The sequence below is a fragment of the Cajanus cajan genome, chromosome 1 (assembly GCF_000230855.2).
Source record: "Cajanus cajan strain Asha chromosome 1, NIPB_CcT2T_4, whole genome shotgun sequence".
NCBI lineage: Eukaryota > Viridiplantae > Streptophyta > Magnoliopsida > Fabales > Fabaceae > Cajanus > Cajanus cajan.
This window is the reverse complement of record NC_138517.1, coordinates 5,972,490-5,986,253: the sequence shown is the minus strand read 5'-3', so window position 1 is coordinate 5,986,253 and position 13,764 is coordinate 5,972,490. Positions and strand designations below refer to the sequence as shown.

Genomic DNA, 13,764 nt, shown 5'->3' with positions numbered 1-13,764 from the left:
TTTTTTTACTCTAAAACAAATTTATGTCAATTCAGGCAACTTTAATATTAAATATAATTTAGTCCTAACAAAAAATACTCTTATTATTTTATTCGTTGAATACTCCACTCTCGCGTCCTGGGATACATTTAATTTTAACAGCTTAACTGTTAAATTATTATTTTTTTATTAAACAGATCACATTTACAAAATATAAAAACTATTTCACATTTTCTTACATATCAATTTAACCAATAACTTCAGTACATACAAGCTCATTATAATTGGTTTGAATTTATATAACTATGTTAATTATCTGTTAAATGTTACAAAAAAATTAGAAATTTAATTTATTTATTAAAATATTTTAATTAATCATTAAAATTCAATATATAATTATCAAACTGTGAATTGATACCATCACTATTCTAGTTTTCAAAACATATTTCAACACTTGGATGTACTTCAGCATCATATATTCATAGTACTGGTCACGAATCACAAAGCATAATTATTCATCGAGATCTTCATTACATGCTCCTTACGTGTTACAGAACAACCTTGAATCAAAAAAGTTACACCGTGAATTCTTTTCTAACTTCATCTTTAGCAACTTTATAGCAGCAATGATAGACAAACCAGCGTATGATGTGATAGGATTAGCGTAAGCAATAAGAATGGCCTACAATTTCCTATATACATTGCTCAACGAATACAAAAAAATCATATGCCTATATACACAAGATCTTCCATTAACTTTCAATGGAAGTGAATATGCTGACTGTTTCACGTGAAGTTCATCATGAAACTTGCAGCATGAACACGGTAAAGAAGTCCTGATTTCACTTGTCTCTAAAAGGTAGGTAATGGCCTCCAATATACTATTTGATTTGATGCTATGGAAATTTGAAAGACTCACTGCCACTGGTCACAACATTCTGTTTGCTTCATTCACCAAAGCTTTCCCCTGTTAAGAGCAAAAAGACAGGTCATGTGGTTTGTTACTTTGTTATACCAATCTATGATTGTTGCCATGAGGAATAAGGATATCCTTGGTTTTCCAATATTGCTGTAAAAATGGACCCAATGAAACTTAAATTAATAGGAAAAATTGTATCTATTTTTCTACATCACTTCATTTATTACATTTATTAAGGATGAAGAAAGTTAGACAAAAAAAAGTGATGTTGAAGTAGGTGGTTGTATAATTTTGCAGTGCATGTATCATTACTCAATGCATATTAGATGCAATATGCCAATATGTCATATTAGAGAATACCATGTAACCTAATTCTTGAAATGGAATGCATCTACTTAAAAGTGCGAAGAGAACAAAAACATAGTTGGAATATGCTAGTAGTTAGGACTTGGGATGAAGAATGTCAGTCCTTAAAGAGACTGAATAACAACTGACCTTCAGGAAAAAAAAAAACTGAAAATATTTACCTCTCAAAAAATGCAATTACACGAAGAAACAATGGCAGGAAATTTCTAGTAAAACATTATATCCCCTAATTAATTTACAGTAACTATGAAGTGGATGGTGAGGGATTTCCACCCTTTCAAGCTAGTGATGTGATTTGTGATTGATAAAATAAAATGTCACATTAAACTTGTAATGTTGACCCCACAAAAGCTTTATTTGATTTGCAATCATAACCCCGGTTACAAAAATGTGCAGCCTACTTTGAATGGTAGAATGATGATTCAATGAGATCAAAAGGTTGTACCACATTTCTAAGTAAGGTTTCCGAAGCACCATAGTTTTTTTTTTTTTTTTTAATATATATAACGGAAGCACCCTAGTTATTTGAGTTCAAGCAGTTCTCTGATCATAAAAAAGGGTATACAAAAGGGAGAAACAAAGAGAGACACCTCATTTTGCGGGCTACTTTCAGCGGGGAACCAGTGCATGAGAATACCCAGATTCATGACAGCAGGTATCAATTTAAACAAAAGTGGGGTCGTAACCTGTATTTAATCAATGATAAGGTTAAATAATTCAAAGGAAGGAAAGTATGGAGCAGTTAGATGAAAATGAATTAATGAAATTACCAGACTGAGAGCCGTTGTCCCTAGAAGAAGAAGATACATTTTCCCCTAAAATAAGTTGCAATCAATAGTCAGCAAGAGATAGATAAAGACAGAACAGGGGAAATTACATAAATCACTAAAGAATGGAAAAAGGCAAGGAATTTTCAGTGCAACCAATAATGAAAGCTATTGAGTAGCTTTCACTTATATATTCGGACCCATAAGAAAATATTTTTGTTAAAGGATTAAACAATTTATGTAAAGCACCAGAAATATAGTGATCTTTCCATTTCTTTGGAGGGTCTTTGCAGGTAAAAGGATCAACTCATTTCCACCATTTAATAGGCTTAATATATTCAATAAAAACTTTTTATTTAACTGCTGGATCGTTGATATATATATATACACAAGCTACAATTTGTGCTGTGTGTCAACACAGTCAAGCTTTTTACTCAAATTTCTTAATCTCAAGTTCAAGAAAAATATTGGATCATGCACCAAAAGTTGCCAAATGTCTCCATGGACCAATAAACTTGCTTGTCAGGACAGCCCATAACACCAGGGGGAACTCCTTTCATGTTCTTAACAAGGAACCATGTTTATGGATTAATGGTTAACCCCACATCTTAACTTGACCCAACCTTGAGGTATTATAGTTCTATGGGACATGCCACTTCTATGGTTCTCATGTAGGACGTTCATTTCCAAAGTGTGAGGCTTTTTAAATTGAATTCCAAACATTCTTAATTATTGTCATATCAGATTGCCAAGCCCATCCATCTTTATATATTGGCAAACCATATTAAAGTAAATGTTTTTTTCTAGATACGATACCATGCATGCAAAAATCACTTACTAAGAGCTATTTGGTTCAACTTTAAACAGCAGATGGCCATACAAAAACCAAAGGAAATTACAAAATTGGCGCAGCAGGAAACTCTTCAGACATTAATGTCAAACAATGCCACAAGGGAGAGAGAAAAAACCTCAACAAGGTGAAGATTTGAAGCTCGACTCAGGAGGACAAAAGCAAATTCTCCAATTTGAGCAAGTGAGATACCAACCTAAGTTGTCATGGAAACAGACAATCAGTGTTCAACATAATAGAGTATTATAGTTAAGCAATATATCAAGCAAATTGATTGCATTAACTTACAATAAATGCTGTCTTAAGGCTATAACCAAAGGCCTTCGTAACTATAACAGCAACAGCAGTTTTAACAACTACAACCAGAATAACAGATGCCAGCAAGATATCCACATGGTTCCAAAGGAAGTGCACATGTATAAGCATTCCAATACTTGAGAGAAAGAGAGCTGCAAATAGATTACGAATTGGTTCCACCTACAACAAACATGTCCTTTTAAGATAACTTTTTCTTGTGACCACTGAAACAGTTTATAGTTCATAATTCAAAAGCAGTAAATTACTAAATTATCCTAAACGCATCATTTGAATGTCTTTTCATAGGAAAAGGAAAATCAATAGAGAGAAATGGGAGGAATTACAACTAGGAGGATGATAAAGAATCTCAAAACAAGAAAATCTATACACGCAAAGGGGAAAAAAAGAAAGTACAAAAGCAATAAATCTGCCTAATCTGTCTGCATTTTGAAGATAGCAACTCCCTTAAAGCAAACATGAGCTGAATACAAGAGAATCCAAAAGAGAAGCTGAATCCCAAGAAGTTTGGGAGAAAAGAAAATCCCAAAACATAAGTAAAGCATGAGCAATTCCTATCTTCCAAAGTTTGGACAACACGCAGAGTAAGCCAATCAGAGTAACACAAGGTTATTTGCAAAAAGATAAAGATAATAAAACAATATCTCATAAATAGCATGACAAATATTGAACTAGATGTACACTGTAGTGCACCCCAAGTGATCCAAAGATAAATGTGTGACGATGTGAAGACAGTATAGAAAACTATTAAGGAAAGTACTTTACCTATGCAAAATAAGACAGAAGTTAGAAGTTATCAGTCATGAATGATACCTGGTCCAAAGTATGTTGAGCAAAGTCCGTTGTGGAAATCATAACACCAGCCATAAATGAACCCAGCTCAAGACTAAGGCCAAGCTTATCACTGCACTGGAAAGAGATTGTAAAAAGTTAGCGAAACACACAGCATCATTGCTAATCTTTTGACTCTAATAGACTGAATATAAGAGTGATGTTACATGAGGCTATTGGGTCTAAATCCCTTTTCTAAGAAGGAAGCATGGACCCCCACCCCCCCCCCCCCCCAATATCACCCAAAAAAGTTCTTTTCAAATAACGGAAATACTCCACAAAATAACGTGCATATGGCATTGTAGTGTAGCAGACAATGTTATTTGACAAGAATGCACAACTTCTTTATGAATAAAAGAAACTACAGAATGATAATGAGTCAGTAACTGCAATCAGCATTTGTATTTCTTACCCATGCAGATAACAAGCAAAAAGCAACAGCAGCTAGCTGGTAAAGTTCATTAGTCTGGAGAGAAGAAAAGAAGAAAGTTAATTCATGAGATGCTAATCGTGCTAAGAAAATGGTATCAAATTAAGTGGTTTAGCCTAACCTGAGATGACAGCCGCATCATCAGTTTAAGAAAGCGAGGAACAAACGACCAAGACAATATAGATGTAGCAGTGATATACAAGGACAGTATCAGCAACCTGAAGTTTGAAGTAGTTAGATGGTATCCTAATGACTACATGCGAAATTTAGGTTAAATCCCCCCTCCCCAAAAAAAAACCCTATATTTCAACAAAATTGCATTCTTGTGGTCATTCTCTTGCCCAAAAATCCAACATCAAGATTCATGATTCATCATTTGTTCCAGTACTCTGTTTTCTCGAGTTACACACAGAATAATGTCACAGTTCAACCACAAATTATGGTCTCCCACTGATACATTTTATCTGGTTTAGAAGACAAATCTCATATACCTTGGTAAGGTTCATGTATTTTAAGCTCAAAAATATCACATGCTGTGTTTCTAAATTGTAAGATCTTAGAGCTTGTATAATAAAGTTAATTTGGAGAAAAACTTCAGGGAGGTAAAGTGTATACGCTTAAATTCAGGTTCAACATAGATTAAAGCAGAAAGTTGTATGAATAGCAACATTATACAGTTCAATTGGCTTGCATTGAGTGAACAAGTTGTTAATGATCAGTAAGCAAAAGAGAGTCTCTGAAATAATACAATGAAATCAAAGAAAGAAAGTGCAGATGGACAGACTTACAGTTTTCCCATTGACATTATTCCTTGTAAAAGACCGCTGTTACCACCCAAAACTGGGAGCAAAGCAAATAGTAAACCCACAGCACAATCCTGATATAACAAGTGGTAAAGGAAATATTGATATGCAATATAAATCTAACTTTAGAGCATATTACTTTATGAAAAGCTAGTGAGTTCAAAATTTAAAACTCAACAAGATACCTGAAAAATAAGAGTTCCAATTGTAATCTGAACATGAAGAGCATTACTACTATTCCGCTCCACCAAAAACTTTACCACCTGGTAAAAGGTAAAAGTAAATAATCACCGTGCTTAGAATCTATTAAAAACCAAAATAACAATATACACAGTAATGGTGTAAAAACATACTACTGCTGTTGATGACATCGACAGAAAGGAACCAACAAAAACACCCTCAGACAAATTCGCTCCAAATATCTGCATACCAAATGAACAATAACGTGTAGTGTCCATTAAAACACTATTGTAACTCCTTAATTCTATTGATGACCGTATAAGACAAGTCAGCACCATACCATGGAAAGAATACCACACATGAACATAAAAATGACAATTTGAAGTAGTCCTCCAAGAACAGCAACAGGCCCTACAGCTTTTAACTGCATGCATATAAAATCTAAAATTAGAAAATGGAACACAAAGAAAAGTTTTACTAATCTACAAGCACAAACCCAAATCAAAAAGCCTTAGACATGGATAATACATATAAAATCAAAAAGCCTTAGACATGAATATAAAATCTAAAATTAGAAAATGGAACACAAAGAAAAGTTTTACTAATCTACAAGCACAAACCCAAATCAAAAAGCCTTAGATATGGGTAATACATATATTTCCTGACAATCTTAAAATATGATTTGAGCTTTAGCTTGAATTGAGCTTATAGCATGAAAATAGGTGAAACTGTGAAAGAAGTTTTTGCAAGACATGAATAACAAACCTTTGCCAGGGAAAACTCAAGCCCCAAAGCAAAGAGAAGAAACACTACACCAAATTGTGCAACAGTCTCAACCTGCATATAAGTGACAAGGAAAATAAGGTTATCCAGCAAAATGACCGAGTAACAACATAAGAACAATTAACAGCTTAAATTTAAGTTTAAAGTTAAAAAATGCAAATAGAAATATCATTCTTTTCAATGTTTCAACCATGGAGGAAGTAGGTAGTCACGAACCATCAAAAGTTACTTTATATGCCGTATAGGTCATATTAAATTATTAATATGTTAAGCTGATAGAACAGTTTAGCTTCGATGTTAAAGGCATCTTAGAAATTTTCAAAAGATTGTTTATTCTTTTTTTGCATTTGCACCTCAACAGGCTTACATCATGCACATGAGGTCAGTATTTAAGATTTCATCCTAGTACAGATCAAAAATTGTTTTCAAAAAGTTAGTTATATTAAACAAGTGCTTTAAAATGACAGAAATTTTTATTCTAAAAAATTAGATTGTGAAAATTTTCTTATTGGATTACACGATTCAATTTCTTCCAAAGAATGCTTAAAGTACTCAGACTATAGATTACCTTTGTTTGGGCCTAAATCAGGCCAGCAGATAATTGAACCACGAAATCTATTTCTAGTTCTGTGCATACTACCCAACAGCCACCAATCAAGCCCTCAATGATCATCTAATTGTAGTATTGTGATTGACCAATTGATAAAAGTAACAAGGGATAATATCAAACACTGAAATCACACACAATACAACAATACACTTGTTATCCCAGAGACAAAGTGTCACCTATTACAGAAATACAGCAGTACACTGGTTATCCCGGAGACAAAAGTCTCCTCCAGAGAGTATTCTCTGTCCGCAAACTGACAATGATTTCACACTCCTAATTACACAACCTACAATCGAATATATACTTCTAATACATAACTACCAACAGTTATTTTCTACACATAACTGCCAACCTAGAGATTCTAATAAATAACTAACTACCAATAGTTATTTACTTATTTTCTATGCATAACTGTCACAGTGTCACCCTGGAGTTTTTAATATAGATCTGATTTCTAAAGCAGATATTTTCTACACACAAATGCCCCTAACTCTCAGCTTCCAAATTACCCATCCAACCATTAGAAAAACATAAATAAATCCAAATTCCTAACTTTGAAACATCTTACTTGGGGGGTTTCAACTTTCAAGGTGAATATTGTAACCATGAATGTTATTGCTTGATAAATTCATAAATATATATAGTTAGAAATTAACATGCTTGGGAATCATTTGTGGGGTGAGAAGGGAAATTAATACCATATTCCAAGGTAACTTCCAAAATTCCCAAGAGAATGCAACATTCTCACCCAGAATAAAATCAAATAAAAATATAGGCACTTTCCTGGGAATCAACCAGACCCAAGAATATTTTTTCAGAGCTTGTACCAAAGGCAAGCATAGGAATGTCACATTCCCAAGTTCACTTTCCCAGGAATAACTTGCCAAGCCTTGAAACAAATACAACCTTAAGGGTTAAAATCCCAGCCTTAACCCTCACACACAATAATTCCTTCACTGTCCTATGTTAATTGTCACTACCATCCCTAATCCTGCTTGAGAGCAGCCATCCATACCTTAAGCAAAGCTCTGATAGGTCAATAAGAAAAGATCAATTTCTATAAGATTTTGAGAATTAATGGATAGAGAACCATTTAAAGGCAGTGGAAACTTCTGATGATCATGATGTGCACATATGGAGGAATCTAGATCTCAAGATTGTAAAAATGTGATCTTTAACCATTACAATAACTAATAAGTGAGGCCACGAATTTATAGAGAAGACAGATAAGAATAGAAACTCAAAAATTCGATCACAAGTTTTGTCCAAGAATGATGGTGATGGGTGAGTCACTCAGAACAACCTACCTGCACCATTTCACTGATGAATTTCAAACCGCCAGGTCCAATAAGGGAGCCTGCAAGAAGATAGCCCACAATAACCTACACATTTAAAAAAAAAAAATGTAGATGAAATCCACAACATTCTTGATAGATTACTTATTTCAAAGTATTGGAGTATAGTTTTCCTCCTTATTTTCTCATATGGGCAGTAATAATACAGGGCCTTATAATTCTAGTTTTATTAGTTTCTGTTGTATTACTAAGTCTGTTTGTGCTATTAGTATCCTCGTAGTGAAACAGGTTCTGTTTTTTCCACTCAAATATAAACTGCATGTACGCCCTCTATTCAGTGAGTTGAATATACAATTCTTACATTTCAGAAATACTATCTCTCTTATTTTCTCTCTCTTTAAACTCTATAAAAAGAAGTCCACTCAAATATATTACTTAGGAGGCGTTTAGTATACAGAAAATTATTTCATGCCTTGGAATCATGATTCATGAGAATCATAAATTCTGAAAATTACGATTCCTAAGAATGATTAAAATCTATTTAATTGGCCATAAATATTTTTGGAAATATTTATAAATGTTATTTGGGAAAAGATTTTTACTGCATTAAATAAACAATATAGGTAATGTAATATTTAAACTTTCCTTTTAACTTGGGAATGTTAGTTTTTCACCTTTCCCAAGGAAATAATTTCGTGGGAAACCTCTATAAAAGCATTCATGAGAAACAATTAGGGATGAGAATAGGTCAGACTTTAAAATAGGGGCTTATGGTTTGACCTTTTTAAAGTTTGACCTATTTAATAAAAAGGTCAAGTTTAGGTTTTTAAAAAAACCTATTTATATAAAAACAGACAGACTTAGGCTTATAGAAAACCTGTTAGGCCAGATAGATCAACCTAATTTTCTTATATAATACAATATAATAAAAAATTAATATATATATATATATAAATATTATTAAAAAATACAAATAAACAAATAAATTTATAAAACAAAAATAAAATCAATATTTAAAATACTTTTTTATACATTTTTTTTTCATTATAGGTTTATAAGCTTACAACTTGTGCATAATTGTACATCAACATACATGGTTACACATGAATTGTTCCTTCAATAGAAAATAATTCAATTTTTCTTTTATATTTCTTTTTAAATTTAAATTTTAATAATATTGAGTAAATTGTATTTTAAAAATAATTTTGTTGATTTTTAAAAATTAAGTTTATTGGTCTAATTAACATTAATAATTTAAATAGACTTTTAAATAGACTAATAGACTAGATCAGGCTTAAAAAAGGTTAGGCCAAGCCTATAAAAAAAAAGGCCTATGATAGATAATAGGCCAGATTTAGGTTTTAATTTTATAGAACAGACTCAACTTATATATTCAAAGCATGACCTGGCTTGACTTATTCTCATCCCTAAAAATAATGTTTCCTGAGAATGTTATCTTTTAAATGGCAAATCAAACATAAGAAACTAACATTCCTAAATTCAAGTTACTGGGAGAGTAAAAACTTTTTGTGTACCAAATGCTTCCTTAGTGTTAGATTTTATCTTAAAACCAAATGACATGAAGTTGTCCAACAAATATATAAGTTACACTCCGAGAATTGAAACATGCCATGTGGGAGATCCCAACACTTAATATCACTAAAATATAATTTAAATATGAAAATATTCTACTGCATAAAGAACATCAAATGTCACAATGAGAAATAGTAACAATTACAGACCGGTTGCCCCAAACAGGAAAAGACAATTCCACCAATGGCTGCTGAAACTATGGCAACCACCAAATCTGATATTAACCTGCATAAATGTGCAATTATTCAAAGGATGATCAAATCTCGTGTTAGAAAAAAAAAATAGAACAAACTGCCGAAACCGAAACAAATTTCTAGGAAAAAATACAAAGGCATCACCATCTAATATTATCATAAAATAAATTTATAATTATAATTTTGGAAAACAGAAAATGATACTTGTTGGAGAGCAAGCTATCCTTTGAGATCTAAAAGTCATTGATATCTGGCCTCTCTATTTGGAGCACACAAAAACAATTTTAACTAAAGAATTTGGTAAAACCTCCAAGAGCAAGTAAAGAAAAATCCAAACCCATTTATTTTTTCACATGAAAAAGAGAAAATCACAAAAAGATGGAAACAGGATGGTTTGTCATTTTCACAAATATATCTTCTAAAACTACTTGATTTCTAACTCTGACACATCATTAAAATAGCACATTCCATGATCCAGCATCAATACGGATTCATGAACAACAGAAATCAGCCCAGAAACACGTCACTTTGTCCAAATTTAAACCCATTTCTTAACACAAACAATATCCTTCAATTATTCAACCAAGCTGATAAAAAATTCCCCGAGTAATAATTACAAGATACAAGTCATAAAGGTGTCAACCTCAAATCCACTTGAAGCACAGGATATTTGGATTTCTTGTTTGACATCACAAAAACATTGTCCTGCCATGCAATAGCATAAACAAGTAATCAGGTTGAAACATTAATAGAAGTAGTTTAATATCACATTGAACAACAACCCAGAGGCTTCAGGTCTTTTAGCGCACCTTTTTGTCAATCAAAGTTGTCACGTCATCAGAATCTTCATTTTCCAGAGAGAAAACATCTTGAAACTGAAATGATCTTGTGCCACTGAGAAAAAAAATATTAAAAAAGAATAAAAAGGTTATTTAGTATATGTAAATAAAGTGACATCCAATAATCCATTATAAGACGCAATATGAGAAACTACATCGGGCAACATATGACCATACTTTCCCTCATGTGTATCATTTCTCTTTGCTTTCTCATGAGTAATTTTAGCTACAGTCTCCAATACAGCCTGCAAAAGGAGACCAGATGGTCAAAACTCATCTTTAAATTTACAAAAAAACAAGTGAGAATAATCATTTTATCCTTAGTCACTCAACTTGTTTTTTTTTTTGGTGGGGGGGTAGGAGGTATGAATAGTATTAGAATATATAATAAATTCATAATATACTCGGTATATTTTTCCAGACAGTTTCTTGGAGTTAAAAGAGAAGTGCTGGCAACACTATCTCTTATTGGTTAAATTCATTGAAAACAACAAAATCATGAGATTCATTAAATAGGGTGTGGGACCTACCAAATTTGTGATTTCCAATGAATTTCAATTAGCATTTTTCTATTTAAAATATACCATGGAATCAATTAGTCTTCTAATTGAGGAAGTAATCTTAGGAATTGTTTCCTATTTTCATTTTGTTTCCCTATTTTAATAAGAACTAGTAGTCTTGTCTTATCATATAAGTTTTATTAGTACATTCGGGTTAACTAGTGGTACTACACTTGTTTTGGACCTAATTATTAGTGTAAACAGGACCATTTGGTTAGCATTTTGAAATTTTGAATAACATCATTATATAACATATAATATAATTTTATTATTCTTGGTATTGTTTTTCTCTCTCTTGGTCTCCTACCAAAACAATATATTTCAACATCCAAACCAAGAAGTAGTAATTATTAGCACAATATGAAAATGGCTGAGGGCTACATCGAAACAAAAATAGTTCAAATATCAACATCAGAGTTATGTTATGCATACATGACTAGGAAGATAAAATAGAAAGAAAAGCTCTTATTTAACACAATAGATAGTAATAAAACAATAAGCAGACACTTTTCCATGCAAGTGATGGAGACTTCTAAACTGATAGATGGAGATTTGAGGAGAAAAAAAACATATCCCAGAAATAGACTCATGTCACTTCTCATGTAATATTCAAGACCGAAATCAACATGCATTTAGTCCAGGCAGCATGTTATACAAAATGAAATATCAGCTTGTTTTCATCTGAACCATGAAATAATTCAATTCAACACAACAATTGAAACTTATCAGATCTACCTGCTGATCAGCTACACTGCTATTGAAGCTGCTTTTATCGGCTTCTGTTAAAGATGGAAAAGAACAGTGAGAATAGCAGAAAACCTACTTAAAACAAATCTATGAGCTTCATAATTCAATTTTTGATTTGTGACAGCTGAATATATTTCATCTCACAAGCAAACCCTGAAAAATAAACCGAGTAATAAAATAATTGAATGTAAGAGAGTATCATTTAGACTATAATACTCACATATCATCCATGGCAACATCCATATTCAAAACACAAAAAGACAGTTAAAATGATACACTGCAGCAACTAGTATAGCGAGTAAAAGCTTATAAGGTTAAATGCAGATTGTTCCAATGCAGTATCAGTAATTAACTAATAATACATCCATGAAAAATCCATTTTAAAATACTTAAAACTATCTGTATATTTTTAAAAATAAAGTTTTAGCTTCAAGAACTCTGTATGACAAGATATGAAGCAATGGAGTGAACGCAAATATTTTTACATCTCCCAACAAGAATTTAACCCTGATCATATCTCTCAACAAATACAGTTCATCCCCCTACCATGGTTTCTTGCTAATCTCACAAACATAGAACAATGTTATTCTCCTTCAAAGTTCAAACCTTACCACAGATCCAGCATATCTAGATGCTATTAGCACTCAACGTGCTACAAAATAATTATAACATGCCAGCACTCCACCATTAATGCACAACAAAGAACAATAGGAAAAGCGAACCAGTTGATCCACAGTTTTGCCCCTCCTACTTATCATCTTACAACAAAAAGAAGAACGTGCTTGACCTGGGAAAGCCAAAGTGATGAAGTGAGACTAGAAAAGGAGGTGAATTGTCTGATTAAATCCACCCACACGCCAATCTCCACTGCACATGCTCCCTCACCTTGTCCATTAGAAATTCCAACTCTAGAACTCCTTCAACCTTAAAAACCACCTAGAAGGTTCTCTTGCTCCACACTTTCTCCTATCCAAACAAACCCTCTACACCAAAAACTTCAAATGCATCATTTTCCATAACATATTCAATCCAACGCAGCAACCACTTCAGTATACAATCTCCACTGTGTGTAAAAACTCGTCAGGTCAGTAGTAGTCACAGTACTCCGAAATTAATCTCCGGCCCAATAGCAGGCAGGGGAATATACCCGTGGCAAGACCTAAAACAAAAGCTTCTCACACTTAATTAAAGCACAATATACACGAAGAGAGACACCATAAATGGGCATGATCCCTCCTTGATCACGCATAGTAGCACTAACTGGGATTTCTCGAGCTCGCAATAGGCTTCAAGACTCTCCATTTAGTGTCTCCTCTTTGGTGAACACTAACCCATCAAGTTATTTTATTTTTTTTCCAAAACCAACCAACCAATAAATAAAAATAAAAATAAAAAGAGAACTATAATAAACCACAACGCAAAATTATATTTTTTTAATATAAACACAAAATTGGGAAAGAAAGAAAACCTTCGGGTTGGTCATTATCGGAAAACTCCTTCTCGAGAACGCGATCGAACATCTTGGCGAAGGTGTTGTTGGATTCGGGCGAGGAGGAGTTGAGCATGTTGCCGTAGAACCTCTCGCGCGTCTCCTGGTCGGATCTGGCCGCGCCGCAAACCCTAGCGCAGATCGCGAGGCACAAAACGCAGCAGCAGAGCCAAAACGCGCGCCGTTTCTTGGGAATCGCCGTGGCCATGGTTGC

The 13,764-nt window shown here is 33.1% G+C and overlaps 1 protein-coding gene across 1 annotated transcript; it reads right to left on the bottom strand.

The window, feature by feature from the left end:
• Positions 1-440: 440 nt before the first annotated feature.
• Positions 441-13,758, bottom strand: KEA5 (K+ efflux antiporter 5). The gene is made up of 20 exons (XM_020365017.3): positions 13,530-13,758; positions 12,050-12,093; positions 10,932-10,999; positions 10,725-10,809; positions 10,559-10,620; positions 9,871-9,946; positions 8,141-8,215; positions 6,206-6,277; positions 5,781-5,864; positions 5,614-5,682; positions 5,446-5,523; positions 5,246-5,334; positions 4,579-4,675; positions 4,440-4,493; positions 4,010-4,105; positions 3,170-3,358; positions 3,000-3,077; positions 2,035-2,079; positions 1,855-1,950; positions 441-946 (listed from the first exon to the last, which is right to left on the bottom strand). Exons 1-20 carry the CDS (start codon positions 13,756-13,758, stop codon positions 908-910), a joined length of 1,725 nt encoding a protein of 574 aa, XP_020220606.1. The 3' UTR covers positions 441-907.
• Between the last annotated feature and the right edge of the window lie 6 nt (positions 13,759-13,764).